Source organism: Nyctereutes procyonoides, unplaced genomic scaffold (genome assembly GCF_905146905.1).
Source record: "Nyctereutes procyonoides isolate TBG_1078 unplaced genomic scaffold, NYPRO_anot_genome, whole genome shotgun sequence".
In the NCBI taxonomy this organism is placed as follows: Eukaryota; Metazoa; Chordata; class Mammalia; order Carnivora; family Canidae; genus Nyctereutes; species Nyctereutes procyonoides.
This window is the reverse complement of record NW_026575136.1, coordinates 10,993,068-11,020,269: the sequence shown is the minus strand read 5'-3', so window position 1 is coordinate 11,020,269 and position 27,202 is coordinate 10,993,068. Positions and strand designations below refer to the sequence as shown.

At 34.2% G+C, this 27,202-nt stretch overlaps 1 protein-coding gene across 2 annotated transcripts in view; it reads right to left on the bottom strand.

The window, feature by feature from the left end:
- The window catches only part of LOC129495412 (activin receptor type-2A), an 82,316-nt gene that overhangs the window by 14,088 nt on the left and 41,026 nt on the right, over window positions 1-27,202 (bottom strand). Inside the window, exons 2-4 of one of the 2 annotated variants that reach the window (XM_055302896.1) lie at window positions 18,120-18,327; window positions 14,623-14,732; window positions 14,266-14,420 (exon numbers count right to left, since the gene is read on the bottom strand). In XM_055302896.1, coding sequence (XP_055158871.1) covers window positions 14,266-14,420; window positions 14,623-14,732; window positions 18,120-18,327 — 473 coding nt within the window. Of the gene's footprint in view, window positions 1-14,265; window positions 14,421-14,622; window positions 14,733-18,119; window positions 19,057-27,202 lie in introns of those variants that run through there. The other variant, XM_055302895.1, reaches the window with a different exon arrangement.

Below are 27,202 nucleotides of genomic sequence, written 5' to 3'. Positions count from 1 at the left end.
GAAACAATGACTATTTATCTTTAAATCTTTTTCTTCAGTAATCTCAGAAATGCACAGTCATTCTCAAACACACTGCAGATAAGAAGTCTATCAAATACAAAGCACATGAAAGAAATAAGTTAACGGTCAAACTGTTCTTTTCATTCTCATTTTTCTACCTATTAACAATCACTTTGCTTATAATTACATCCCATAACTGACCTGAGATAAAAATTATTAGTCTGATTGGCAAAGAAAGTACAAATTGTAATCCAGAAAATGAGTGGTCATCGTAGTAGATAAGATAAATGAAAAAGAAGTGTACTGCTATAGTTAATCTTGAAAATGGAGCAAATATAGTATATAAATAGGCGTACAACATTTATAAAACACAAGGGCATCCTTCCTCTACAGAGCAGAATGGCAACCCCTCATTGGAAGCATTGTATCAGAGTTCAATATCTGCAACTAAAACAAGATGCAAGAAGTCTTTTGAAAAGCTTCCAGAGAAAGTGTTTGAAGGGCTACATAATGAGTATAACGAAGAACCAAAATTCTGTGGCAACAGTAATAGAGACTGCGACGCTGGGTGGCATCTAAGTCGCTTGGAAATGGTATGTCATCCCTGCATCAACGCATCTCTCTCCCTTGTATCCCCTCTTACAAAAAAAAATCCCTTCTCCTACTGCCCCAAAACTGTTGGTGCTCTGTTCACACATTATTCAGCCCACTGGTGTCATTCAAGATTTGAAAAAGTTGACGTCTGCTTTAGAAAGACCCTCAAAAACAGAAACACTGCACAATATTAAAGAGGACAAAGGTGCAATTTTTTTGCAGGCAATCTTTACAAAATGGCTGGAGAATTCCTATTTTAAAATAAAATATTTTAAAACTAGAAAACTTCTTGTGACTCATTTCAACCTCAGATATTTATTTTTAAAGTATCTACAAAAGTTGCTTTTCCTTCACACATTCAAAAGATGAAAGGTCATAGTGGAGCTAAAGAGTGTTTTCATTTAAAAGAGTGATGAGTCCAGAAAATCAGATACAAATCTGACAGAAGTGTGGCCCCTAAAGTTATGATCCTCAGTGGGAAGGGACACAAGAATTCTGGAGAGGTTTTATCACAATTAAACCCACCCTACCTCATTGCTTGACTGGTCACTTATGACTGGTAAGAGACGCTAGTGACAGGAGTATGCTGCTGCTGGGGATGTGGAAATGGGAGGGAGAAAGGTGGAAAACCAGCCTTGTGGAGGCAAAGGAAGTCATGCGCAAAGTCCAAGAATTATTAGATAACTGCATAAAATAACTATGCTGACAGGAGAAGTTCAATCTGAAATATTTGAAAAACTACGAAGTTAAAAATCAAGGATTCCCCCCTTCTTTAGAACGAAGTCATAAACGTCAAGCTTTCAAAGCAAGGTTACCAAAAACTAAAGTATGCAGATAAAAGCTGAAAGCTGAAGAGGCAAAATAACCAGGTAAAAAATAAAATGGCTCTTAAGCATTAAGATTTTTAATGACTTTTATATAAATTGATAAGATCTTTCAGTAACATACAACATTACCCATTCTCTGCTCTAAAGTGTACCAACCACACAGAGAGGATTCAGTCTATAATACAGGATTCAGAGGACTTAATCCACATCTCAAATTAAGACTATGTCAGCAGTCCAAAGTATAATTTTAATACAATGCTAACCTTAATTTAGGAAGCATACAATTACTTTCACTGTCTATATTTAGACGAAAAAGATCTCTGAATACTTTTCAAATGCACAAATAAACTTCAAGGTTCCCATAAGTTTCCAAGTCTTTGGCAAGTTTCTAAGCTATCATCATCAGTAAAAAATCTTAGATCACTATCCTAATGGTATTACCATTATTCAACCTTCTATCACAACAGCCTGAAAACAGATTGTTACCAAAATTACTTACAAATAAAAAGTTTACAGTTATGAAGAATACTGGTGAATTTTTAAAGGGTGAAGGAAAGGACTACAAAGGCACATTCCTATAGAATATCAAAGCTTTTAGAAATGGTATGTGTTTTTAAATAATATTCTATAATACTTAAAAGGTAAGCCTCAAAAATGAGTAACTAAAATATAGATAATAACTCTGTATATAAAATACATAATGCCAATTAAGATACCTTTTTGCTTTTTAATGAAAAATTACTAGAATGTTCTATGTCATACTTTTCAGCTCTTCATTAAAACTTATAGGAAGCTTTAACTACATGTCTAATATCTGGCTTTTACTTATCAGCTGAGAATATTGGAAATTATTTGCAGTTTATGAGCATCATCATAATTTACCCACAAAAAGTCAATGCAGTTTACCCTTGAACAGTATGGGTTTAAACTTGAGAAGTCCACTTCTATGTGCATTTTTTTAAAATAAATACAATACAGTACTGTAAATGTATCTTCTCTTCGTTAGGATTTCAACATTTTCTTTTCTCTAGCTTACTTTAAGAGTATACTATATTATACATATAACATATAAAATACATGCTAATCAAGCATTTGTGTTAGTACTCACAAAACTTAGTAGTTTTGTTTTGGGGGAGTAAAAGTTTATACATAGGTTTGACTGTGCACAGCATCAGCACCCCTAAGTCCTGCATTGTTCGAGGGTCAACTGTACTTGATTCTAGGAATAAAGAGTTACACCTTGAAAATGTATCAACCCCTGGGGAGACAAATTTGAACTTGGACTTCATAATGACAGCAACATTCTGATATTATCATAAAACATGACTTTGCCCTGCTACACAGAAAATCAGCTTTGGGGGATCAATGGTAAGGACCATGTAATTCCTGAAAACTTTTCCTAAGTCTCCAGTTGTCTTGCAATCCCCAAGCTATTCTGCACAGTTAAGAAGACATGAAGTAGAACACGGTTCTGATTACATCTCGTTTACCCATCTATATATGAAAACTATGGCATCAGAAGACATCACGTTGAGAAATAACAAATGGCAATCGCTGAAAACCATGCCCCCATCCCAACACCACTACCCAACAGAATATAATCAAGACCAGAATAAATTAGAAGTCAAGAGCTGCTACGCAGTCTGTGATCATTTCATTTCTTCCGAGTTCTCAAATGAGAAGGGTGAATTCTAATCTAAAATAGAGCCTTCAATCTCTAGAGAGCAAAAGATCAACTTGAACTTCTCTAACTAGCCCATTTGCTAAGTAGGCTAAAGATGAAAGAAACTATCTGAAAATACAGATTTCACATTAAAGGATAATGGGTTTCACCAGAGAGTCAGCTCCTGGTAAAAATGAGCATATGCTGACATTTAAGCTAGTGACATACTAGCCATTAGGTGTTAACATCTAATCAAATAAAATCGCTGTTTCTACATTCCAACTCAGATAAGTATAAATTCTGTTAACAATTCTTTGAAAACCAAAAACTATTATAATATGTAGCAAATCAATCATGTTTTCAATACTAAAAGTGGTAAAAAAAAAAAAATAACATAAAGGATGCACAATAAAGCAACAACAACAAAAATCTAAGAACAAAATGTTTAATATGCATCCACATAAAGTTCCACAACCATAAAACAAACATCAATGCATCTTACCTCTATCATTATATGAAAGGCGTGCTTGTGAAGAAAAAACACAGGCAAAAGAAATTACGATTTATATCCAGAATGAAATGAAAAATGACACATCAGTTACAAAAGTGAAGGAGGGAGAATAATGATTTAGCTTTTCAAAAGTTGGCAATGATCCAATGTATCATATTTTTAAAATAAGAACTGAGAACACTTTCCTTTTAAACAGAGGAAAGTAATATCAAACAAACAAAAAACTTGGATATTACCTTTCAGATTAGGGATGTTATTGTGTAGAGGACTCTAGTATGACCCCAAATTACCTGATCCAATGAACTTCAAGCTAGCAAATAAACTACACCAACTTCTTAAATAATCGTTACTTGTTTTTCTAAGAAGTTCTAGAGTCTAAACAGGAGTAAAACAAACTGAGAAAATATGGGGTGGAATTGGCTTCTGGACACCAGAGGGCAGTATTGCCTTTAACAAAGACTAGAAGCAGCACAGAAAAAAAATTTTTACGTAACTAGACTAAGTTCCTCAGCCCACACTCTGGCAGTTTTGTTAAGAATCTCTAAAACCTCCTCTTTCTTGAACTGCTTCATTCCCTTTTCATGGAAGAGAGTAGAATGGAACTGGAGGGTATTATGCTGAGTGAAGTAAGTCAATCGGAGAAGGACAAACAGTGTATGTTCTCATTCATTTGGGGAATATGAATAATAGTGAAAGGGAATATAAGGGAAGGGAGAAGAAATGTGTGGGAAATATCAGAAAGGGACACAGAACATAAAGACTCGTAACTCTGGGAAATGAACTAGGGGTGGTGGAAGGGGAGGAGGGCGGGGGGTGGGGGTGAATGGGTGACGGGCACTGAGGGGAACACTTGACGGAATGAGCACTGGGTGTTATTCTGTATGTTGGCAAATTGAACACCAATAAAAATTAATTTATTAAAAAAAATAAATAAAAGAAAAGAATCTCTAAAACCTCCTCTTTCTTGAACTGCTTCACTCCCTTTCCATGGAAGAGAGTAGAATCATAATATAAAAGTGTTTCTAATGTCTGTGCGTGCAACAGAAACAATATACTAGGGGAAGAAAATAAGACAGGGGAAGAATAAAAGAAGTGAGAATTAAGTAGAACATATGACAGGCCAGGCCCATTGCTGACTTAGCCACAGTGAGAGTGAAGAAGTCAAGCAGTGATGGCCCTGGGAACAAGTATCCACACATATTTTTCAGTCTGAGGACACTCAGATACTGATAGAGAACAAGATTTTCCTTTTCCCAGTCATCTTAAAATAGTTAAGGGCCTAAATTTAAAAGTAAAAGAAATATGGTCACCAGTGTAAAAGGAGGCTTCAAATCTCTCCAATAACTGAGTATTTATGTGCCCTTTCCAATATTTCTACAATATTTATACAGAGAATAGCATTGACAAAAAAAGATTTGACAACTCATTTATCTGTACCAGTAGCTTAACTAGTTTTGCTTCCTTCTTGATTTTCTCCTGTGATAATGATTCAGGATTATTTAGAATTCATCTAAAAGGCTTAGCTAATCCTACTATCAAAACATCTTATCAGTACTCCAGAGTAAAATTCATCCCTTGAAAGAAATACATGCCAAATGAATAACCAGACTTCAGCTTCCCAATCCCTAGTATCTCTCAGGTTTTGTTTTCATTACAGGTACTTTGGAGATAAACCTGCCACTATAATCACACTATTCAAGGAGGTGCTATCCATGCATCTTACCAAAAAGTGTATTTTTGCTCAATATACTTCTCAATAAATGAACATCAGATTAAGTCAGAGAATGATCAAGCTAAACAAGAGACACCAAGAACAGGCCTCAATGTGTAAAGTATGTTACAAAACAAAAGGGTCAAAACAGAATTCAAAAAAATTAAATCACTGAAATACATGGATAAAAAGTAACCAAATAAAGCCATCAATTCACAACATGGAAAATGAAACTTGAGTATCATGCACTGTAACTGGAGATAACAGTGAAAACCAAATCAGCACATTAATGTCAAGAAATTAGGCTGCCGGATGAGAAAGAGACTTGCTGCTTATTCCTTAAGGGGTAAAGAAATCTAACTATACTGCCAAACATCAGAAAAGAATGAATAGGACTTCTCCATTCCCTCATCAAATCTTTCCTGAACTCCTAGTTGTGCCAGGCACTGACTACCCCGGGTAGGGGAAAGAAGATGTATCAAAGACCCCATGCTAACTGAATGCACGATGATAAAATAAGAGCAGTAAAAAGGAATTCAGTCCCTTGAGCAGGTACCTGTAAGGTGAACCTGGACTTCCACTGGCATGGTAAGAGGATTTTCCCAGAGGATCCCTGAAAAATGAGGTAAGTACTTGAGGGAGACAGATTAGGTGGAAAAATGGTACTGGGTTACATCCTAAATTTCTGACTTGTGCCACCAAATGCTGTACTCATTCTACCTAACTGAGAACCAGGCTCAGAGAGATCATTACCACAGGTTGTTACATGCTTGGAGACATCCAAGTGCCGATATTCAGTAGGCAGTTAGACATACAGAACAGGAAATACGGATTTTAGTTCATTTATATACTATAAACAAACATATATGACATATATTATTAATTTTCCCTTATTTAGTATTTAAACCATACTAAGATTTATATATATGTACGTATTTTTTGTTAACTCACTAAATAGCTTCTTTGGACTATCAAGAAGAATTAAGGACCACCCCCCACTCACCCAAAGTATTTGAAAACTGACAAATTCTGAATTTGCCTCATCTTAGTCATCTAATTATCTCATGCTCTAAGAAATTTCACAATTGCTAATTTTAAAAAAAGACTATTGCCAGGCAGACTGAAATAGAATCTATAAAGAAATAATATAGTGTGTGTATCAGAACAAATGCTTCTGAGCTAGGGAAAGCAAGACATTATACATTAACAAATTCAATAATATTGATACTGCCAAATGCACAGCCATCATTCTATCCAATTAGATCTTCCAAGTTCCATTGTGATATACCAACTCCTACTTCCTACTGTTTCTCTCCTCTAACTCCTGAAAGCAAAGCAAAGACAGACCGAGGTGGATGAAATAGGATTCTGAATAAGTTGCTTAAGAAGAAGGCTGCTTCTCAGGGTAGCTAGCAATGGGGTTTAAAAGTCAGAACAAGATGTGAGGGATATGCATTCTTCTGGCCACTGCTTAGAAGCATCAGGTTTATTACCGAGGATAGAAGAAATTTTATTTTTATTTATTTTAGCATTTGTATTCTGCATGTAAGGCTGAAAAAAAGGAAAAGGATTATGCCATACATTATATAAATTGTGATGTAGTGAGATGGTTATCAACAAGGTTATATATTATTACAATAAAAACTTCCTGCAATGTAATTTACATACTCTGATCCCTCTTTATCCTACTTTAAAGTAGTTTTTTACGCCCCCCCTCCCACTAATATTTACTAAAATAAACCATTCTATTAAAATTACTTCAGTGAATAATCATCCCTGGGTCTAAATGCCCAGACTTTACCACTCAGCAGACTGATACTAGGCCAAGACACTTCATGTATCTGTGCCTTGATTTTTTTATCTACAAAATGGACTTAATAAAACAGAACCTATATCATGGGGGTGCTGTAAGTTTAATCGGTATAAAGTGCTCGTTGCAATCCTTGACAGAGTACTCAAAATGCAATCTTTTATTGAACTAATTTCAAAGTCTCAACATATAAATATATATATCTACAATGGCTTCCATAAATATACCTTTTGAGTACAATTTTGAAGTTGTTACTCTATCAGCAGTAACAGCTAACATATCTTGACCACTTAACATTAGGTAGGCACCTCACATGTGGCTCCCAGTCACTCCAAACTGGAGTCAGGCATTTCTCCTCTCCTCCTCCTTTGACCAAAATTGTTGAAGCAACTCCCCTCTTTCTTTACCTTTCATCTCTAAGCTGCAAAGTCAAATGACCAACCAACCACTAACCCATTTTTTATCTACATATGAAGTATGGGCTTCAAAACAGCCAGCAAGGACTGTCCCTCTGCTGCTTATCACTATACATCAGCATGATGCCTGGCACACAGCAGGCACCCAAGCATTAGGTGAGTGGTTAAGCTAAAACAAAACAAACTGGAACACCCGCTAGCCTATGTGATACAAACAGCTTTCACTAACAAATGGGCTTTTTCATTTTATTATCTCAATTAACAGAAGATTTTACAATGATGAAGTAACTAGGAATGAAGGAAGAAGAGATCTACAATGAGGTCCAGGAAATAAAAAATTAAGAGAAAAGCAAAGTCACTTCTTCCTAGCTTCCACCTCACTCGACAAGAGAAAGGAGAAATTATGTACTCTGGTCTATATGCATCAGCCCTATTTGAAAACTGGAAGATGGGACCCTCTACAGTCCAAAGGAAAACTGAACTCAAAGTTTTAAAAATTCAGTGGAAGTCATCTTTAAGTAAGTGCTTTCATTATTAACTTTAATATATAGCTAAACTTGTTTTAGGCTTTGGATAAAGCTTTTAATTTTTTTTTCCTTCTCCCCTTTCTTTCCTTTTTGCTTTTGGATATGGAATTTCAATGTATCTCCAAGTGAGCCCGTTCATGCATTTGTTAAGTAAAACAGCTCATACGCCTAAGAGTAATTTTTTAAGTAAAGCTGCAAGTCTACAAATAATTTATGACACTTCTCCCCAAAATCAGTTTAGAAGTATACATAAAGTTGTAATAGAAGTTGCAACAAAAATAATCACACATAAAGGTGAAACACACTTTTGTAGTAGCTCTGGACTATTTCTTTGGCATCTACAAAAAAAAAAAAAAAAAAAAGCCCAATGCCAAGACAAGAGCATTATATCACCATACTTTAAACATGCTAAAATAAGACAGTTAAAAATATTCGTGAAATGTGGGTTCCAGGTCTTAGCAGAAACCTAACACCAACTCTAGGCTAATAAAACATCAAGTTTTGATATTTCATGAGCATACATTAAAGCTACAGTAAATTTCACTTAAGAACACATCATTTAATCAGAATGAGATTGAAAATAATTGAGCTGAAAAGCTATCCACAGTATACTGTTAAATTAAAAGAAACCAATTGTGAAATAACATTCTATAGTTTATAAAAGGGGAAAAAAGCATATATTCAAACAAATGAGATCAGAAAAAGGTGTCAAAGGATACATTCCAACCTGTTAAAATTGATTATCTCAGGAAAGCGATAATGGGGAAAAAAAAAAAAAAGGAAGAACAAATGGCTCTATCTCCTTTCTTTTGCACACTTCCTTCTGTATAATTTGTCTTATTTTAACAGGCAAGTGTTTGGAATTAATTCTTAAAAAGAAAAAATTTAAAGGAAAGAGAAAGTGAGTCAACCTATTTCAAGATGTGCTTCTCTGGATATGATACTCATTTTGCAAGTATAACTTAATATTAGCATATTAATACTCATTTAATTTTAGTAAATTTCTCCTGCATCCTCTGCCAATAAGTAAGCAGTACCCTTTCCTAAACTGACTTGGCTGAATGATGCTACGCTACCCTTTCGGTATCTTATTAATTTTAAATGGGTACATACACAGACTCATGTTCAACAGGAAATCCTACACAGCATTTTCACAGATGGCTCGGTTTCTCGGTGGACCGTAATCTGACATAGCATGAAAGGACAACCTGTTATTCACTTTAATATTAAGGTCAGCAGTATTATTTTGTATACCCCAATCAGTATCCCAAACATCTGAAAACCTTTACTCTTTATCAGACCAAAATCTAGACAAAATGTCATGATGTAAATAACTGAAGAGACTGATGTCTTTAAGCAAGCATTACAGTTGCAATACTATAGTGCTACTTATATAGCCTTTAAAAATGAACAGGAAGTTGATTTCATACCTTTTTAAAGGTAGGTAATTTCTAGGCTCTAAAATCCACTTTCTTATCTAGTGTTTTTCATCAGCACAAATATAGATCTAATTTATTAACAGGAAACTTCAGCTCTCATATGGTTTTGAGAGCGATGCAAACACTTTTATTGAAACCACATTAACTCTAACCACGGTAAGACTTCTTAATCAGAGTCAATGCATCCATTCCCTCATATTCTTGACTCACCAGCACTAGAAAAACCAGTTTGTGTTCAGTTTACTCACTCTGGGTTAAAAGAGCAAATTCCTACGTGTGGAAAGCCAGTTTCAGCACAGATAAAAGAAAAGGACCTAGGGGATGCAAATTTAAGAGATGCTTCAAGCTTGTGATTCCAGAAAGAACTGTATACTGGCATCGTCTTACAAAAGCCTGAATACTTCAACTTATTTTACCCTAAAGAAATATGGCCTCAAGATTTATCTTAAAACTAAGCCATCAAGCTTTTTATTAAATGAATCCCTGGGCATGCTACAATTATCATCTCAGTATAACTCTAAATGCAACAAAGTCAAATTCAGCAATTCATCACTTACCGAACGGTTCTACACACAAACATCGGGTGAATCCAGTATGATTACGACACACAGCTGGTCTTCAAGGGGCTTACAATCAAGTGGGAGAGTGGAACACGTACACAAATGACTAGGGCCTCTCTCAATTGGGGTTATTCACCTGAATCACACGAGACGGAAACTGACTGCAGCACTATTTTCTCAATTATTTCAAGGGCAGTACATTACTAATACCATTCTAGATGCATATAATGGACGGCTTAGGGTGTAGTGAGAGGAAAGAATAAAAAAAGTAAATGCATGGAAGTACAGAAGGCTCCCATGTCATACTCTCAACTTTGTATTCTTTGCCATGGATCACTGAAAGCCCTCAAATAGTTTTAAAAACAGAAGGAAGATAATCAGACATGTAAAATGCTATTTTACAGCGATAATATAGATGGAGAGAAAGAAGACCAGCTATGAGATTACAGAAATAATCTCAGCCTCAGATGTAATAATGTCCTGAACTACAAGAAGGATGACATTAGTCTCCTAATCAAGAAGGACAAAAAAAAATGAATGAATGGGACTTGGTAAATGACAGGGCCTAAAGAGGTAGTAGTTGTCTCCCAGGCTTTCATCCAGAGTGATGGGGAAGACAGTGTCAGAAACATAATAGTTAGAAACATATATTAGAAACATAATAGTTACAGGTTATAAAGAAAGAAACAAGGCTTCAAATAAAAATAAAAACAGCAAAATGACTTTCTCCATGACTCTATGCTAGATTTGAGAATTAATATTTTTTACTGATTACTAAGAACCATAAGACCAGATTTTATATCATGTAGATCCCCAGGTCATTTCTTCACAATAAAATACAAGACTAGAAGAAATTCTAACTTGGTGTCTTAGAAATAAAGAATCCCACAATTTAGCTGTCAGAACTAGCTTAGTAAGAAGATATATATGGATATCTCGTGTCCTCCAGGATGCCAATGAGAAAAAAGACTGAGATCAGACCAATGAATGATCACAGTATATATAACTTCAGCTTGCTCTGTGAGATTCACTGTAAATTCTCTTCAAGTACAGTTCTTATTGTAGGCATGACTTGTCAATAAGATGTTACCACAATGAGACTAATGTCATACAACAGACCAGTTCATTCACAAACCAGCCTTCAGCCTTTAGCCAAAGCTTTAAAGAAAAGTTTCCCCAAGAAAAGGAATGAAAAATTTCACATCACTAAGTGTTTGAAGAATTGGAGGAAAAATGTTTCAGAAATCCACAAGAATATATGATCTTTTCTTAACTAGCCTTGGAATTCAGCTTTGAACATGGGGACATGAATATGGAGTGAAATACAGAAATCAAGACCTTAAGACTTCGAACGTATGTCTCCCTCACTTACTACTCCTATTCCTCATAAAAGTCTTGAGTATCAACTCAGAAGCACAGGAATCCTTACCTACAACCCAATCATGCTAACAAACTTTATTCTAAAATGTGCTAAAAAATGTTTTAATGGAAAACACTTGAATATGCCCTTGTATATATCCATGACTTTTCCTTTTTGTCTTATGTGAAATAGTGTGGTATTATTGCTCATTTTAGTAGTCAAACTATTCAACAACCGAAGTAGGAAAATAAATTAGCCTATAGAATGCTTTTGAAATGGCAGAGATATTTACTGAATTATCTAAAGCACCAGAGACACCAGCTTTTGGGGGGGGGGAGGGGAGAAGAAGAAGAAGAATAGCATAAGCAGTAAGAAGAGTAAAGCTTTACTGCCAGTCCTTGGTTCAGATTCCAGCTCTGACACTTGTGAGTCTTGCTATGTCTCAATTTCTTTATCTATAAAATTAAAATTAAAATTACATAAACCCTGTGAGGTAAAATCAAATGAGTGCTTTTCACACCTGGCTGTTCACAATCACCTTGGAAACTTATTAGAAACATATCATCTTAGGCCCCACTCCATACTTACAGGGCTGTGGCCCTGGAGTTTGTATTTTTTAACAAACTCCAAAGATGAGCCTTATATATCAGTCACAATTTAGAAATCATGAGAAAAAATTATGTATTTTATGTTTTTACATATTCTTATATAAAACTTAAGTATTTATACATATGTGTAACTTAGCAGTACCCTAGTACACTGTAAGAGTTCAATAAATCCTTGCTGTTGTTTTCAATAATTATTATTAATAATTATTTTGAAACTGGAGATAAAACTTGAGCATTTTTAACAAAATGGCCACTAATCAGTGTTGTAGAACCTCTCACTAAAAATGATACTTAAGGCATGACACTATACTTTTGAGACACAGTGAGAGATGACATAAATGAAATTTCCAAACTGATGACAATCCCTCTTCCACAGTTTATTTTTCCTAACAAAAGCTTGACCATTCCAGATCATTCCATCACAAAATCTTAAATCTAGTTCTCAGTTTTCAGTAATTCATGTAGTGTATGCAAAGTCACCACAGAGCAACCCAAGTGCTAAATAAATGTGTACAATAATACTAACCTGGTAACAAATAATCTAAAATCCAGAAATGGATATTCATTGGAGACTCTTGGTTCTCGGTTACTTACGAACAATAACTGCATCTTTCCATTTTAAAAGTCTAACCCCTTAAATTAATTAGCATTTCTAAGTAAAGTGGCCTCATGTATAGGATACTGAGCCCTTTTTAAAAAAGTCCAACTGTAACTTTGTGCTAATATTATATAAATATCAATGTTATCTATAAGAATACATTTTTATTTTTAAAGTTCCATTAAAAAACTTAAATTTATTTTTCAATTCAGTTTCTAGTTTTCTTCTATTATATCACAAATCTAGGGTAAATTCAGACACTAAGTACTAGACACTCTTTCTTCTAAAAATAGAAATCAAAAAGTAGTTACCACCAAAGGCAGATAAAGTGGATCCTATGGCCATTTGGAATAAGCTACATCTGTTTATTAGGCAGTGAAATTTTTATTTTAAAATACTTTCAGAGATAATTTTTAATAAATCCACAACTTGGTTACTAAGGTTTAAAAGTTAAAATATTTCAGCTGCATAAAACAGTGTTTACCTAATTTACTGAATAAGGTATTTTACCTTTGGGTTTATTTCTCCATGTATACATCTTACAAAGATTATGTGGATCAATAACCTAATGCTAACAGATTGCTGCCAAGTACTGAGAAAGTAGTATGTTATGTAAATAAAGCTTACAGAGAAGAAGTTGTTTTGGTCATTAAATTATAGGACTTTACCGTTCTTCTACCAAGTTTTAACCATTAATCCTAGTATTAGAGTAACAAAGTTAAACCACAGATCCAAAAGGCCAAGGTAATCTGATCTTAAGAGTTAAAAGAAACACAGTTAAAACTAGAGTTTGAAGATGTCGCAAACAAGTATAACTACAGTTTTCACCCTTCCTGAGTCTGCAGAATATTAACTACTTATATTAAAAGAACTTGTAAACCATTGTACCAGTACCAACTGTCTATGTGATAGAGAAAGAGGAAAATTTCATGAATTTAATCTGATTACCCACCATATCTATAGTTTAAGGTAGATTTGGGGTCAGGAGAGGGAGTAACGAGGGCACTGAAAAAATTTTTAGTATTAAAAAAAAAGCTTTTTAGTTTTCAGTACACACTTGATATGCTGCAAATAAAAACAGTAACAACAAAAAACACTTGAACTACTACTAATAAATTATGAAAAGCACTGTTTATCTGCTCCTCTTCCCAGAAACATTTTTTTGTATATAGCTTCCTGATGCCTTTGTGAAACCTCCTTTTCCACACTTTCTGGATCACCTTACTAAAACTCTCCCTATGGTTAAAAGGATATTTTGGCAAGTAGTCTTGAAAAAGGCAAAAAAATTAAGGAATGGAGGAAAGAAGAGAAAGGACAGGTTATGATATCACTTATCCATCAATTACTTCTCAAGAAACAAAGCTGGGTAAATCTCACACTTGAAAGTATTACAATGACAGTGAAACTGTCCAAAGAACAGAATACCCTTTGTTCTACTTTACCTCAGCTCCAAAGTGAGAAAAGTTTAGGACACAGCAAATTACTAAATTTGGAAAATTAGCTATAGTTGCCATAACAATAAGCATTCAAAAAGTAACACCAAAAGAAAATGATTTATAGCAACCCAGTGGGTTTCACCACAGTAATAGTTCTGTGAAATATACAACTTAAAACAGCACAAGGTACAAGACAACAACTTACTTGAGTTGGAACAAGTACAGGAGGGTAGGCCATCTTATGATGCCTATACACCCAAAATGCACAAATAACAATCCCCGCAATCAACATAAGTGGCACCAAGGAATAGAGCAATATGTTGTAATAGGGTGGCTTAGGTGTAACTGGGTTCGAAGTAGCTGTGGAAAATGGAAGGAAAAAAACAATTCAGATTTGGTCTACAAAATTCCACAATTAAGTATTTATTGATTTATAGCATCAAATTTTAGGAGAAAAACAAGAGTAGGAGAAGGTAGGAGTAAATTATTCCATCAACACAAAATATGTTTTGCTTTCAGTGTACTAGTTGAACAGATCTATGTATTTTCCCTGTGAACTTACGCTGTGTGACTTCCATCTCCGGAAAATAAGAAAACCTTTCGTTACACATATTGCCCTCACAGCAACAAAAATACACTTCAGGGCTGTCTTTTTTTTCTATACAATCAGTCCTATAAACAAACAGAGGAGAAATCATTAAAAAATCAACATTAAACTGAATCCATAATGGGTATTTTTCTAAAATTCTTCTCAGAGATAAAATAATGGAAAATTCATGGTCAACTTAAAAGATTTTTATTAATATCCAATGATCAATTCTTAAAAGCCAAAAAACATTCCAGTAATCCTTTTACTAAATCTCACTTAAAAACAAAAACCAGCTGCTTTTACAGCAATGACACTAGCTTCTTGAGGCCACTGCTATGACCTTAATCTGGTTTTAAATCATCAATCTAAGGCAACTGTGTTTCTTTAATTATTAGAAAAGTGTAAAAAGGAACATAGAGCCAACGAAGAAATTTGGCTTACGAGTGCTTTCTCTTACAGGACATATAGCTTTCCCATTGCATTAATTAAAATGCTGAACACTATAAATAAAACTATGTGTATGTGTATACACCAATACCCATATATACATATATGTTTATATATAAATATACACACACACACAAAATGACCTAAGTTCCTTTCATGGCAGGACCTATCTCAACATCACAGACCCAAGCTAGATTTGGGAATTAACAGTATCATTTTTTGGAGTAGATTTAAATTCCCTAAACACAATGAGCAAGGGTAAGATAACCAACAAGTAGAAAACAATATGTAACAAGATATAGAACCTAATAACTCAAAAACTGATATGAGGTTGACTGGGGAGCTGAGGAGATAGGGATTCAGCCACTAGAACAAACCCTAATCAGCCAATAAATAGGCATACCTGTTTGAAAACAAACAGATAACAACAACAACAAACCTTTAAATATGCTAATAAACATCAGGTAAATTTAAAGACATATCCTACAAACTGCAAACTTTTGTGATGGCTGTTAGAATAATAAGGTTGAATTTAAAATGGAAAGCTTAAGAAATTTCAAGGAGAAGCCTGTTTTAACAAAATCAAACATTAAAATTAAATCTACACCAATTCTATTTAATAGAAAGTAAAAGACAACTGAAAGCTAAATCTTAAGTTATAAAAAATATATGTTTAAAATCTTAACATTTAGAATCATGCCTCAAATTATAGGAGGGGAAAATGATAACTCAGCCAAATTAACTCAAAAAAGTACTTTTCCCTATCCAATTTCATTCTTTGTATCATTGTCTTTTCTCCATACTTTGATATTTCTTGAATCTTTTCTTTTTCCTTCTCTTAACTATCAGGTGAGACGAACAGTAGTTTCTACTACAAAAAGAACAAGGATCTTTGGTTTCAACTAATTAATAAAAATTTGGAAAAAATATTTTCCCCACTTTTTTGGAGATAAAACTGACATAGCACTACATTAGTTTCCAGTATACAACATAAATGGTTTCATATTTGTACATATAGTGAAATGATCACCACAATAATATAATGTCCAACATCACACATAGTTAAAAATTATTTTGCTTGTGATGAGAACTTTCAAGATCTACTCTCTCATCAAACCACCTGGCAAAGTTAGGCATATGACTGAATTTCAGGTGAAATCTCAGGGTCATGAAATCGAACTCCTCTCTCTCTCTCTCTCACTGCCCCTCCCCAACCTCCTCTCTCTAAAAAAACAAAACAAAACAAACAAACAAAAAAGACAGAAGAAAAATCTACTGTCTTATCAACTTTTAAACATACAATATACACTACACATTAGGTGAGATCATATTGTATTTGCGCCTTTCTCTACACAATTAATTTCACTTAGCATAACATCCTCTATGAGTGTATGTGTTTGTGTGTGTGTACACACCACATTTTCTTTATCCATCAATGTACACTCAGGTTGCTTCCAATCTTGACTATTATAAATAATGTTGCAATAACCATATGGGTGTATGTATCTTTTTACAAGTTAATATTTTCATTTCCTCCAGATAAATACCCAAAAGTGGAATTGCTGGATCATAGGTTAGTTTTATTTTTTGAGGAACCTCTATCCTATTTTCCTAGTGGCCCTACTTACCTTTCATAAAAGCAAATATCACTTGATGATCACCTCTATTAATGAGAGGCCAAGAATCAGAAATGCAGCTAAAATGTGTAATTACAGAGAAATAAGCCTGGAAAATCCACAGATTTAGAAGTATACCCTAAATACTACAATACCGTGTGTGTGTGTGTGTGTGTGTGTGTGTGTGTGTAAGATTTTAATTTCTCATGAAAAATTGAGATAATTCCATTTTCATGGGCTTATTCAACAATTTTGCTATTAATGACATATGGCTGGAGTGCCTGGGTGGCTCAGTCAGTTAAGCATCAGCCTTGGGCTCAGGTGGTGATTGGTCCTGGGTCCTGGGATCAAGCCCCACGTCAGGCTCCCTGCTCTGAGTCTGCTTCTCCCTCTCCCTCTGCAACTCCCAACCACTCCTATGCTCGCTCATGCACACAGTCTCTTTCTGCAATCTCTCTCAAATAAATAAATAAAATCTTTAAAAAAAATCACATGTGGCTAATCAACCACACGTTCATGATTATCAACTGAGCCTCTTGAAAGTCGATAGGCCAACTATCTAGGGTTCCATGAGTGTATCAGTATTTTCTGGCTCCAAAATGTCTGTTTCTCTAGGACTCTGCAGCCTCTGCCAGTCATCAGCACCCACCCACAGTGGAAATCCTGGGGCCCAGGCAGTTTGAGTGATCGCCCATTATCTACAGGACTCCTTATAGAAAGATCACAGGCAGTCAACAACATCTCTACTGTAGCTTACTTCCAGTACAGAATAAAACAATTTAAGCAAAATCTTTTAAATAAAATGTAGCTTTCTACGAGGACTCTGTTAGTACTGATGTAATTCTGAACGTCAAGTTAAAATGTCTCTCGGGGGTAAAGAACAAAGGCCTACTTTGCAAGAAAAAAAAAGGAAAAAATGCAGGAAGATCAATTTCTTCCAGATACATAAAGAGGGAAACTAAAAGGAAATTAAATACTATGATTAAGCTTTACTTTTTTTGAGGACAGAGGATAGATTTTCAACAGATATACTGTCGTTTAAAGCAATTTTAGAAATCCTTTTTCCTTAAAATTGACATTTAAAAAGTTTATCATTCCAATAACAGAAGGGAAAAAATGGTCGTATCTATAGTTCTCACTACTTGGTAGATTATTCAAAGTATATCAAAGATAAAACATAAAAATGCCATATTTTATTACTTTAAAACACGTATCTTATCATTAGAGCATGTTATAATGGCCTTCATAATCCCATATTAAAAAAGAAACATTTAAGTGAAAATACATGTATTGATCTTTCCCCCTTTAAAAAGGGAGCATGTGTGTGTGTGTGTGTGTGTGTGTGTGTGTGTGTGTAGGGGGGGTGGTTATTCAACATTCTCATAAAACAATAAAATGTTTCCTTACCTGTCATAACAGTTGATATCATCCAGCCAACAACCTTGCTTCACTATTTCAATGGAACCAGAAATATTCTTCCAGGTAGCAAAACAATGTCGCCTTTTATCTTTGTCACCATAACAGGGTTCAACACCAGTTCGATTGGTTCTATCTCTCTCCCAATTAGCATTATAGAAAATACACTCCTGAGTTTCTGATCTACCAAGTATAGCACCTATAAGACAATAAAACAACAACTTAATATAACCGTATTGGCTCTTAAGAGATTGTCTCACCATATACCAACCTCAGATATTCCTAAAATGTCAGTGACTTACGGTCTCCCACTGTGTAACACTGGGTTTAGGTTTCCACATCAATCTCTGTACTCGAAGTATAATACACAGAACAACAGAAAGTGACCAAAAATATCACAAGATTTCTCTGAAAAAAAAGTTTTAAGAATGTCCTTGATGAAAAGCTGTAAAATTGTTAATTTAATTAAATCTTGACCCTGGAGAGATTTATTTTCCAAGGTGACAACATAGGAGCTAGGCAAAAGCACTTCTGCTGCACACTGAAGCACAATGGTTGCCTCAAGAAAAAGCCTTTGCATGACTGAGCTGGTAATTAACCCAGTAGTGGTTATTCAGACTTGGGTATCTGACACACAAAAGTTCTCAAAAATGAACCAACTAACCCTATTACTTCCAGAAAAATAACTAACATTAAACAATGTCAATGATAAATTTGATCCTTCAAGCAAAAAAAGAAGTGTGAAAATTTTGTGTCACCACCGTTAGCCTGACACTTTCCCACCGCCTGGGTGGCTCAGCTGGTTAAATGTCCAACTCTTGATTTCTAGTCAAGTCATTTTTCAGAGACATGAAATCAAGCCCTGCTTTGGGCTCTGCCCTGGACATAGAGTCTGCTTAAGATTCTCTCTCCCCGCCCCCTCTCTGCCCCTCCCCTACCCTACTCAGACATGCATGCGTGAGCATGCTCTCATTTAAAAAAAAAAAAAGAAGAAGAAGTCTCTCATGAGATCAGTGGTGATAGTGATACGTGTAACTTTTAAATACTGAATAATGAAATGTGCCAATAGTAGGTCTACATAATTCAGAAAACCAATATTCTCTAATTGAATTATGTATGATGTTATAAAAGCATTTGTGAGTTTAAAAAAAAGCCATTTGATGTTCAAGATAGTCTCACAGATTTTAATATTACAGAGGTCAAAATATTCATTAATGGTTTCAGATTCTGCACTGTAAAATTAGCTTTTAAAAAACTATCTCAAAAAAAAAATAAAAAACTATCTCTTACCATATATGGAAAAACAAGGTAGTGGAATACCCAAAATAATTCTGAAAAAGATATACAAAGGAGAATGCATACTACTGGTTTTCAAGACTCACTATAAAGCTTCAGCAATCAAGACAGTGTGGTCTTAGCGAAAAGACATTGCTTCAATGGGACACAACAGAGGACCCAGAAATAGACCCACACATAATATTCAACTGACACAAAGCAAAGGTGCCAACACATTTTGATAGAGAAAACATAGTCATTTCAACAACTGATGCTGGAACAATTGGACATCTCATGCAAAAACCAACAACAAGACAAACTTCAACTCATATCTTACACCATTTATAAAAACTAACTATAATCAAATACCTAAACTAAAACCTTCCAAGTATAAAACTTGTAGAAAAAAAATATGAAAAATCTTTATGACCCTAAATTATGAAAGATTTCTTAAGACATGAAGTACAAAAAAAGAACTGATAAGCTGCATTTCATTAAAATGAAAACTTCTTGGGGTACCTGGGTGGTTCATTGGTTAAGCATGCGCCTTCGGCTCAGGTCATGATCCCAGGACCCTGGGATTGAGCCCCATGTCAGCCTCCCTGCCTGGTGGGGAGTGTGCTTCTCCCTCTCCCTCTGCCCCTTCCTCTGCTTGTGCTTCTCTTTTTCTCGCAAATGAATAAATAAAATCTTTAGAAAAAAATTAACACTTCTCTTTGAAAGCTAAAGGAAAAAAGTCACAGTCTAGGAGAAAATACCTGGCAAATTATATATCTAAAAAAAGCTGATATTCAGTATACAGAAAAACTTCTCACAAGTCATTACTTATCATTACTCATAAAAGTCATTATTTTTATTTTTTATTTTTTTAAGATTTTATTAAAAAATTATAAATGATTACTTAATTACTTAATCATGAGAGAGAGAGAGAGAGAGAGAGAGAGAGAGAGAGGCAGAGACACAAGCAGAGGGAAAAGCAGGCTCCATGCAGGGAGCCCGATGTGGGACTCAATCCCGGGACTGGATCAAGCCCTGGGCCTAAGGCAGTCGCTAAACCGCTGAGCCACCCAGGGATCCCAAAAGTCATTTTTTAAAGCCACTAAATTTCTTTTAAAAATGGGCAAAAGATTCAAAATAACACGTTTTGCTGAAAAGATATGAATGGAAAATACTACATGTAGAGTCTCAGTATCATTAATCATTACAGAAATGCAAACAAACTAATTATAATATTGATTAAGATGTCTAAAACAAAAACAATCTCAAATGCTGATAAATATGTAGAGCAATTGGGACTTTCACACATTGGTGGTTGGAATGTAAAATGGTCCACCCACTTTGTAAAGCCAGTTTGACAGCTTCTTATAGTTAAACATATATACACCTACCATACTACCCAACAATAGCATGCCTGGGCATTTACCTAAGAAATGAAAAACATATGTTCATGCAAAAACTGTACATGAATGCTTAGAATGGCTTTATTTACAATCAACCCAAAACTGGAAACAACTCCATATCCAATACTGGTAAATGGATCAACAAACATCCATACAATAAAAAGAAATGAACTAGTGATACCTGTAGCAACACAGATGAATTGCAAACACATTATGCTATGTATTATGTGATTCCATTTAAACAGTATTCTGGAAAAGGCAAAACTATGTAGACAGAAATCCAATCAGATGTTGCCAGAAGCTGGGACTGAGGGGCAAAAGAGTGACAAAATATTCTACATGATGACTGGCTAGAGGTTATATAATTTATGGGTTAATCCAAACTGACAGAATTGTATTATTAAAAAAAATACATTTTATTCTACGTAAATTATACTTCAATAAACCTGACTTGAGGGGAAAAAAGCAAAAACTCTACCACTTGTTGCGTTTAGGTATTATATCAAAGAAAAACATCCACAATTTCTAAAAATACTCATTTTTCTAACTATATATCTGTGTAAGGCCAGATTTCCTTCATATCAAAAGAACATACCACGGCAGACTTAATGGAGAGATACAACAATCTAGTTGTCTTCCACTAAAACAATTAAGGAGATTTGTAAAAATTTCACATTTTTTTGTTGTGGAAAATATTCTTCATAAAAATGTTCTTTGGTGAACATACAATGGATTATTGCTACTTTTAAATAAATATTTCAAAATTGTATCAATTTCTAATGTGATGATGATAGATATAACCCCTATTTAAAAAAAAAAAAAAGACTCTGGGATTCTAAATTTATAGTCTTTAAAAAGTTGAGACCAAAAAGTGTGAGAACTTGCTGCTGCTGTACAATGTGCTAGTACACAGATGGAATTATAAGCTGCTAAAATCTGTAGCAATATTAGTGCAACGGACTTCTCTCAACTATGGAAGAAATAATAGCACGAGCAGACATATTATAACCTAAGGCTGCTAACTCCATGCTCTTTGTATTCTATAAAAAAACCAAAGGTGCTTCTACTATGTATGTATATAAAAACTATTTTCTAAGTTATTCCTTTTCAGAAACCTGTTGAAAATACCAGCAAAGTAAGTTTCCTCCTCTACTAAACCCAAAAGCAATCATTCACCGTCACATTATTATCTAAAACAAGGTATGGCAAACTTTTTCTGTAGAGGGCCAGACGGTAAATATTTTCAGTTTTGCAGACCAACTGGTCTCTGTCACAACTCCTCTCCATTCTGCGCTTACAGCACAAAAGCATCCATAGGACACTATATGAATGAGCATGGTTATATTCCAATAGAACTTTATTTATAGACACTAAAAATGAAATTTGTGTAATTTTTACATGTCAAAAAACACTATTTTTGTTTTCAACCATTTAAAAATACAAAAATCACTCTTAGTTTACATCCTAATTTGGCTCACAGGCTATGTGGTCAGCTAACGTTTAAAACAATTTCCTAATTCCAACAGTCTAGCTAACCTGCCTTTTGTTTGATTTGTTTTGTTGGGGACAAATCCTCTGCAAATTACCACTCATGTAATTAGTATTAATTAATTTTAACTTCCAAAGAAGATGCCACTGAAGCATAGGACACCATAACACCATTTAAATGAAATAAAACTGACAAAAATAAAATACTGCCTAGAGCAGAAATGCCAAGTAAGTTTCATCTTTGGTGTCAATTCCAATCAGTTAATAGTAGCTGCCCAGAGTAATAAGGATTCTGAAGCAAAAGGGTCTTCGACTTAGTATCTGCCATCTCTGTTCTAGAGAAAAGATAAACAAATGACCATTTCTTCATTTTAAAAAATAATTTTTTCACTTAATTTGTAAAGGCAAACAAGATTTCAGGATGGTTTTCTAGATTTAGATTACCATTTGATTGATATTTTCCAGAGATACAAGACTGCTTATACGGAAAACTGTGACAATCTCATCACCCCCTCTTCAAGCTGATCCTGTAATCTGTCTCTATCTCATCATTTCTCCAACTCAACACTAAATACAGCAACATGATAATTATAAAAATAAAGTCAATTACACATACATTTTATGTTAAGCTTGCATTGTGACTTTAAAGGTGCAATTCTGAAAAAAAAAAAAGGCAAAAGTTGCTTACACGCACTAATTTTTAGCAGCAACTTCCAATTTAAAATTTTTTGAAACTTAAAGCTTCTACCCATAGGTTTATTCTATCAAAGTAATTCAAAATAGTTCATACTAAAAAAAAATAGTTCATACTATTTTCAAAAGAAATAAACAGACATAAAGGTATTCATGGTTCTTAACAAATCATATACAACAGAATCCTCTGTTTTCTCAAATTCCTGTTTGAGTCCATTTGTAGCCCTGGGAATAACTGAAAACTCTATGACAGGAGGGGTATATACCCAAGAAAGTGTGTGTGTGTGTGTGTGTGTGTGTGTGCGCGCGTGCACGTGTGCACACTTGCTTTCTTTGTCTTACTGACAAAGACCCACTGGTGATCTAATGTTCCTCCCTAGTTAAGTACCACTGGCTTAACAGATTGTGACATGAATTTAGAATTTCATTCACAAACTGTGGCCTTGAGTAAATTACCAAAACTTTCATTACCCTGTTGCCACAACTGATTCAATTTCCATAATAACTTTATAATTATTATGGATAATTCCATCATTTCATAATTCACATTCAGCCTAGTTATAGTAAATCAATGAGCCTAATCACAGAATCCAGTATCAGAGTTAATTTAGATAATAATTCTATTTCCAAAGTACTACTTTATGCTTTAATGACTGGTACCATTTTTTCCTACCATTTAAAAAAAAAAAAAAGCAACACACTGAATCTGAAATTTGGTAGAACGTTTAACTATAAAATAGCCCAGCAAAAGTCATATTTAAATCTAAAATACCCCTCCTATGATGAAAAAGCAGGTTTCACCTAAAGTAACTGTTTGAGGATAATTGGGGTTTTATTTTTTAAAAGCAGTAAATATTAACATAATGCCCCAACACTAATTTTACATAATCTCTTCCAGAAACAGAAAAGACAAGCCTACTTCACAACTGATTTTATGAGGCCACCTCATAATTACAAAAACAAAGAGCACAAAAAGCAAAATATAGACCCGTATCTCTTACTTAGATGTTAAAGTCCTCAGAAAAATTTATACAAACCGAATCCAACAGCATGTTTAAAAAGATTTTTAAAAACCCACACCAGGGCAGCCCCAGTGGCGCAGCGGTTTAGCACCGCCTGCAGCCCAGGGCATGATCCTGGAGACCCTGGATCGAGTCTCACGTCAGGCTCTCTGCGTGGAGCCTGCTTCTCCCTCTGCCTGTGTCTCTGCCTCTCTCTCTCTCTGTCTCTCTGAATAAATAAATAAAATTTTTTAAAAAAATAAAAATAAAAACCCACACCAAGCAGGATTTATTTCAAGTTCATAAGGTTGGTTAAATATTCAAAAATCAATCAGTGCAATCTGCCAAATCAAGAAGCTAAAAAATAAAAATAATATAGTCTATCCAGTACACCAGGAAGAGAGGCGAACTTCCTCAAACTCAAACTTTTCTTCTCCTTCCCCCTCTGAATCCTCCCCGCACTTGCATGCATCTGTGCATGCTCCCAAGTATGTGCTCTCTCAAATAAGTAAATACATAAATGAATATATTTTTTAAAAGGTAGTACCAATTACAATTGCTCCTATGATTATAAAATACCTAAGATATAATCAGACAAAATGTATAAAATCTGCATGATAAAAATTATAAAATATTAATGAAAGAAAAAAAAGACTTGAACATTTGGAGAGTTATACCATGATAATGTATAGATTTAATCCAATTCATATTAAAATTTAATCAAACGTCTTTATAGACATAAATGAACTTATTCCAAACATTTTTGAAAAAGAATAAAGTAGGAGAATTCATGCTTACTGATCTTAAGCCTTACCATAAAGCTGCAGTAAATATGACCATGTGGTAATAGAGGAGGGACAGACACAAATATCAATAAACACACAAAAAACCCAGATAGAGATCTATACAAATATGACTAATTTTGGAAAAATGAACAAAAGCAACTCTATAGAGAAGAAAAAGCCTTTTTGATAAATAGCGCTAGAGCAATGGCACATGGTTCAAGCAAATATTTCTTAAATGCCCTCCCCTCTGCTATCTATCATCGTTTTAATAGTTCCTGAAAGCCCAAGTCTTGCAAAAAAAAAACCTCTTAGGCTAAATCTCACATGTGACAATTTTCAGGTTTTCTCAAGGTAGATAGATGCAATAATCCTAGAATTTCTAATCAGAAGTCCTCCTGCCCTCAAAATGTACACACTTGCAATCCAACATAAAATGTATTCTTTTACATTTATTGACTGTTTTTGATCAATTGCCTACACACATTTTTTACATGTCTGAATGTCAGTGGGTCTAAAACTATCCTTCCAAATATAAATCGTACTTAATGAATGATAACATGTAAAAAAGCAATGTAACAACTAAATAACAAAACAAAACACCAACTACTGCTGCTTCTCAGCTTCAAAGAGCTGGAATTAAAATATCTTTAGCAATTAAGAATTGCATTAATTTGTTTTCTGATTAAGATGACGTTTTTCAGAGGTCTGTGACCTGCATCACCCTATCACGATGTTCCTATACATGTAACCAATATTAAACAGAAAGGAAAGTTGTTTGGCTATCTTACAAATATGAGGCTCTTTTCTGAAAAAGTTTTCCAATGGTGTCTGAAACTATCAATAAGTCATTGAGAATACAATATTAACAGGCATGCAACTGAATGTCTTCCCTAAACCTGTTCCTCCTACAGACAATTTAGTCCTTTAGGAAGGGTTAATGAAGTTTCAAAAATATTAAATAAAACTTGATAAGCTCTTCTTGTTTCTCTCTCACATGGTACTGCTTCCTGCCACTCTAGAGATAGAATATGCATCCAGAGAGAATCAATAGCAGCAGGCAGATAAAACTGAATGATGCTTTTAATCCAAAACATTTTATAGTATAAATTTTAAAAAATAAAATAGTATCAAAAGCATTAAACAAAAGAATGATTTTACATAAGTAACGGAAATTCTAGTATAGTACACTCCTTCATGGTGTATTATAAGAAACCCTAAAATAAGTAAATGTATACAGCATTTTATTAGTTCAACAGTTATTATTTAATAGTCTCTCACTATGCTAGGTAATCATCCAACTACCCAGAAACTTGCAACTTGAATGAATATCATACAAGTCTCAATTTGAAGGATTTCCCGATTTCCCCATAAGTTATTTTTAAAATTTTGACCAACTTAAAATATACAAACCTTTGTATATTCATATGAAATAGTCCAGTATATACTTATTTTAATGAACTTAGTTTTATGAATATTTTAAAATCATAAAACACAAAAATTTTACAAAACAATTCTGTTCAAGTTTCACATGCAATTCTCAACAAGTGTCACTACTTTCTTTCTGAGTCATTGAGAAGTATCAAAACATGAATCAGCTTCACTTACATTTAAGTTGCTTCAAAGTCATATAGAATACTATCCCTGGAAATGTTTTTCCAAGCCAATAATATCCATTCACATAATACTAAGAGTAATTTTTCATTGTTCCATAGGTATATTTTGTGCTCTTCATAAAGTAACTACTGACAGTATTGCTTTAAAAAGTGAGCTTTTCAAGTTTTTTTTTACAGCCTTTGTAAATTGTTTACAATAAATTTTATTAAACTAGTACCACCACCACCCCCAAGAATAATTCATTCATTTATACTCTTTATCCCCTTCTACCTATTCCCTTAGGAAACTGACATAAACATTCAATCTGGCACTGACTGGCATCATTTCAAGCTTGTCTGTCTTTTCCAAACATTACATTTTCATTCAAAATAGAATTGAAAGAGCCTCAAAATATGGAAAACTGTAAGGATTCAAATATAAAATTACTCTTTTCCTGAGGAATAATCTTTCAGAGAAAACTATGCTTATATTGAGCATTTACAGATTAAAAAAAAATTGACCATATGCTTATACTATAAATTAACACACCAAGATAAGGGCTACAGATAAATGCTGCAGAAATTAGAGTTGTAAACCTAGACCTCTATTAGACTATGAGCTTCTAGAATAAGCCCTGTTACCACTTTTGAATTACCAGAGCCCAGCACAGTATAGGAATTTAACAAGTATACACAAAACCAATCAATTCACACAGAAAAGAAAAAAAGAAAGGCTCTATGAGGAAGTGGAACTAAAGCAAACTATTAAGGAGAGACAAAAAACTATGGCAAACAGAGGCAGGGAAGATAATGACCACATCAACAGGAATGTGAATAATC